This window comes from Limulus polyphemus, unplaced genomic scaffold (assembly GCF_000517525.1).
Source record: "Limulus polyphemus unplaced genomic scaffold, Limulus_polyphemus-2.1.2 Scaffold8566, whole genome shotgun sequence".
NCBI lineage: Eukaryota > Metazoa > Arthropoda > Merostomata > Xiphosura > Limulidae > Limulus > Limulus polyphemus.
In genome coordinates, this window is record NW_013674176.1 from 7,999 (window position 1) to 13,701 (window position 5,703).

At 32.4% G+C, this 5,703-nt stretch overlaps 1 protein-coding gene across 1 annotated transcript in view; it reads right to left on the reverse strand.

Annotated features, from left to right (window-relative positions):
• The window catches only part of LOC106475429 (ribosome biogenesis regulatory protein homolog), a 19,858-nt gene that overhangs the window by 4,041 nt on the left and 10,114 nt on the right, over positions 1–5,703 (reverse strand). The window contains exons 6-8 of the mRNA XM_022379538.1: positions 4,363–4,441; positions 4,016–4,123; positions 1,841–1,920 (exon numbers count right to left, since the gene is read on the reverse strand). Coding sequence (XP_022235246.1) covers positions 1,841–1,920; positions 4,016–4,123; positions 4,363–4,441 — 267 coding nt within the window. The remainder of the gene's footprint in view (positions 1–1,840; positions 1,921–4,015; positions 4,124–4,362; positions 4,442–5,703) is intronic.

Genomic DNA, 5,703 nt, shown 5'->3' on the forward strand with positions numbered 1-5,703 from the left:
TATCTGGCCCTTACAGGTACTGGTTTGAGAGTTAACTGGTCCTTACAGGTACTGGTGTGAGGGTTATCTGGTCCTTAGAGGTGCTGGTTTGAGTTATCTGGTCTTTACAGGTGCTGGTTTGAGGATTATCTGGTCCTTACAGGTACTGGTTTGAGAGTTAACTGGTCCTTACAGGTGCTGGTTTGAGAGTTATCTGGTCCTTACAGGTGCTGGTGTGAGGGTTATCTGGTCCTTACAGGTACTGGTTTGAGAGTTATCTGGTCTTTACAGGTGCTGGTGTGAGGGTTATCTGGTCCTTACAGGTACTGGTTTGAGAGTTATCTGGTCCTTACAAGTACTGGTTTAAGAGTTATCTGGTCCTTACAAGTACTGGTTTAAGAGTTATCTGGTCCTTACAAGTACTGGTTTAAGAGTTATCTGGTCCTTACAAGTACTGGTTTGACAGTTACCTTGTCGTTACATGTACTCGTTTGACAGTTACCTTGTCGTTACATGTACTCGTTTGACAGTTACCTTGTCGTTACATGTACTCGTTTGACATTACCTTGTCGTTACATGTACTCGTTTGACATTACCTTGTCGTTACATGTACTCGTTTGACAGTGACCTTGTCGTTACAGGTACTCATTTGACAGTTACCTTGTCGTTACAGGTACTCATTTGACAGTTACCTTGTCCTTACTGATACTCATTTGACAGTTACCTTGTACTTACTGATACTGATTTGACAGTTACCTTGTACTTACTGATACTGATTTGACAGTTACCTTGTCCTTACTGATACTGGTTTTAACAATTGCCTACTAATAAAACTTATTTGACTATTAAACGATACCTATAATTTCACTGTAGACAGAAAGGTTTTCCTTTTTTTCTCTATGAAGCTCATGTTTGATCATTATGGATCGATTGTCATATGATGAAGCGCAGAGTTGGCTAAATGTCAATTCCTGGCTTGTCTTTATTATTAAGTAAACTTGGGATACTTTGAATCCTGACAATACCAAATTAAGAAAATAAAAAGACAAACAGACAAGTCTGATTTTGAAACTTTTCTAAAATCTATTCAAACAATGATATTATTATATTTTAATCAGCTACATTCATAACTCCATCATATGAACATATGCAATGTGTAAATTTACAGTTCTTCCCTTGTAATATTCATCATATGAACATATGCAATGTGTAAATTTACAGTTCTTCCATTGTAATATTCATCATATGAATCTTTAACAAAGACAATAGTACAAATTTTATTGTTTTCCAGAATTTGTAATGAATACTAAAGGTATTTAGATATTTTGGCAGTAAGGTTAAGAAAAAAGAAACCTACAGATAATAATAATAATAAAAAGAAAACTATTTTATTCAGTGTTTCACCATTGCAGCTTCATCAGGGCTCGTAGTTCAAAAACATGTACTGTACTACTACTGGCTGTAATAAAGTCACAATAGCAAAACATTGGCTGAAATAGTTTTCTTTTTGTATTATCTGGAGGTGTAATTTTTTTCCCAATTTTATTGCCAAAATTATAAATTTTGTGTGGTAACAATAGCACGAAATATCACAACTCTTACGAAGCAGTTGAAATTTGTTGAATAACCATTTATATATTTCAAATATCCCACACAAAATTACACATTATATGTGATCTTTGGCTTTGTGATTCTTTCCTTCAAATACAATTTACATATAAACAAGTTTTTATAAAACAGTATCCACCCTCTCTCTTTTCTAATCAATGTTACAAGCTTACATGAACATGAAATCAAACATAGCGAAAAACGTTAAACTGTTTCACAACTCCCATATTGAAAAACCAAAACAACTTTAAAAATTAGTTTGGCATCTAAAAAAATTCCTATTTACCTGTTGTTTGCTGGGTGTCTCTGATGGAGTTATGCCTACCCCGGGGACTGCAAAAAAAAAAACAACGACGACGAATTAATGATAAAACTTTATACCCCAATAATATACATACAACCCATACTAATCTCTTCACGTGAAGATAAAAATCACTGCCTTAAAAATCTTGATTGATACACATATCGATCAAAAACAATTTCTTAGTGAGATGATTAATAGTTATTACAAAAAGAAAAGTGCGGTTCACAATACGGTAGGAATTATTAATACTATTGGTGTTACGATAAATGTAGCTTGAGGAAATCCAATATTATTATTGTATATATATTCATTGATGAAATCCATGGATAGGTTACGTATCATTAATATGTGCAGTTATACCTACCCCCCACCCCAGATTGCAGTTCAGTTTTCTGCATATTTAATCCTTTCAGTACTGTGGGGTTATATGTGTCCCAACATATGTTTGTGCAGGACTGGTGAGACTTGTATATATATATATATATATATATATATAACTTCCAATATTATTTCCTCAGAATGTATGTATCACGTCTCTATAAATAAAATACCTCCTGTAACTCTACAACACCTGTTGGAACACATCCCAGATGTTGGTTCCAGAAACTATGCCTGGGAGAAATGCAGAAAACACTCCTTATGTATCCTAGATCATTTATACCAGTTTACATGGTTTCTATGTTAGGAATACAAAACTTGAAATAAAAGGGTTAAAGATGATTAATTAACATTCAAAACACGTTTCTCCTACATGTAGCATAGTGTAATTTTTCAAGCCATGAAACTGACCACAAAAAAACTATGGCAAATTTACAGAGTATTAAGTACACTTCATTGATTTAATTTGGCTCATTTCTACATGATTAAGCATTGGCCAGCTCATATTTCATAGCTCGTAAGTACCGAACGTAAATGGCTATAAAATAATTCCCCAATTTTACTACACATCACTGGAGTTGGGTGATTAGTAGAATCTGCTAATCGATTAATCTCTCGGTTCATTAATTTATTACATTCAACGAATAGGCTATTCTCACAAGACTCGGATAGTTGAAATAATCAAAAATAGTAACAATCAGAAACACCATTTTGGTTATTTCATTATTATTCTCGTGAGTTGTGACACTTACTGATTAAGCTGATCAAACTTGACTTAACCAAAAATAATAATAAATCATAATAGCAATTACTTGGATAATTGGAATAACCAAGAACATCAATAAATAGTTGATTATTTTACATAACACTAATCAATGGTCACAGATAACCGAGTTAGTCGCCCACCACCTCTACACAGCATAATTCCCGATTATTTTTGGAAAGATTTCTATAAACACTAATATTTTACCTACAAGATTTAGTTATTAGCAAGATATCAATCGGTATAAACGTGTAGCAAAGAAAACCTTATAGTTTATTGGTTACACATACTCACTTGAGGAAAATAACGATGATAACTTCACATTTTGGTTACAATTTAACCTTTTTTTTTTTGTACACAAATCATTTGTGCAGAATCACGATAATTTATAACAAGTTGACAAGAAACTGATATTCTAAGCCACCGTATTATCTAGACCAGTGGTCGGCAACCTACGACCCGCAATAATTTGGCTTACCCGCCAAAAGTTGGCTTCACCATTGCAACTCGTAAGGGCACAATCATTGTTCAGTTCAAGTTTCTTGGCTATGTGAAAAGAACAACGATATTAAAGGAAAGAGTCACGGCTACGGAGAATTTTAAGATCAATTTCAGGGAAAAATATCAAACTGGTCGAACTATTAATTTTTTTTTATGTAAATAAACATACACGTTTAAAATACATGTACCAGTATTAATAATTACATAATTATCACTGACCCAACACAATGCTAAATTTTTCAAAAAAAAAAAAAAAAATTGACCAGCGACCAAAAAAGGTTGCCGACCACTGGTCTAGACCATGGATGTATCAGATCAGTATACGCTTATTTTATCACGGATAAGGGATTAATAACTGTAAAGTTTAGATTCATCACCTTGGTTTTCATTTTGACACTTAAAAAAAAATAATAATCTCTTAACTATTTATAGTCACGATAACAAAAATCTTTAAAATAAAGACAAATGTATTAAATACTAACCTTTAGTCTTCTGAGCTCTAGCAATATTCCTAAGTCTCTGGAACTCATTTTTAGCTATTCTTTCCTTCTTTTCTTCCTTTTTTTTCCCAAAGTAATCTATGTTAGGGTCTTAAAAAAGAAACAAAAACTAGTAGAAAAAAAATCAAGTTTTAGAAACTAACAAATCTGCAACTTGTTACTTGAATACGTTACTCAATCACATCATATCTAAGCATGATCTGATCTTCATTTTTATTATCTCATCAAATAAACTTTTTTTTCTTCAGAAATACACCATATCTTACTTTCAAGTTACTTGCAGTAAAAAACTAATACCGTTATTTACAACTTGAAACATTCTATCTTACCCGAGTTTTCTGGAACTTCAATCAACCAGTCGTTCTTGTCGTTGTTAACTCTTTTGAAACCCCATCGAGGTTTCCAGTCCTAAACAATAAATAAAGACACTGACTTAGTAAATTTCAATTGATAGTTACTCATCAAATCTTACATCTTAATTAAATGGACTCCCACCAATATCTGCTTCTACCAGCCTTTTAAATAAAGGCTAAATTTGATAAGTTACAAGTTGAAACTGACTGAAATACAAGCTATTTTAAGCAAAATCTCTCTTGTGAAAGTGCTACACTGTAACTGATTAACCCTATGTCAATCCATCAGTCAACTTACCCGACCTTGTAACAATCATGTAACTATATATAACCCTGAATGTACTAAATGTACCTTCATACAATTTAGCAATCTCTTAGTAAACATTACAAGTGTAGTACATAAAAATAATCAGGATCTTTAATAAAGTATTTTTACTTAAGATTTGTCCGTGAACCTAAGAAGATTTATTGAGTCAAAACAATTAAGTAAGTTTTAAAGGCCAAACTTTTGACAAACAGCTTTTAAAGGTTTGGTGAGAGACTTGATTAAGAATGATGTAGTTAATTGCGAAGATCGTGAAACACTATCTTCAAGTTATGCCTTTCCAAAAGTTTACTGGATTAACCCTACCTCGACATGTCTTCCAATAGTCAAAGGGCATGTCATCATGTTTGTAGACTTGCATTCAACATTTTATTGAACTACTATTTTATGAATGTATGCCAGTAAGTTTGGTATCAAAGTGTAGATCATAATTCAAATTTTGGTATTATACATTAGTTAATTTCTTAATTTAAAACACAATATTAAAATAAAATTCCTAAATATCAATTTTTGTGTGTCACATATATGTTGAATGCAGCTTTGGTTCAAATTATGTGTTTGCGATGTCTTATGAATTAGAAACTCAAATTATCCAAAATTTACAAGCTACAATATAAATTAATAACCTCTCTATTTTCTGAGATATTATTATATTTAGTGAATCAACCAAATTTGCCCCACCCATCTCTTCCATTTTTAGAAATACTTGCTTATGTACACTTACTTCGCTCAATGACATATACATATATATAACAAGTCGAAAGCTCAGGATCCCCCCCCCCCCCAACGTGGTTTTCTCAAGCTCTGCAAAGTGTCTACGCAGGGAAATCTTTCTTTTCATGGTTGAATTGAAATGGTAAGGTAGGAAATTATGGAGCTTGAAAAATCATATTGTTTTAGACCCAAATACAGTTTAGTTACTAAGCCTAATTACTAAGCCTGATAAATTATAGTGGAATTCTGTGGTATTGATATAGTAATTTATAATTTTT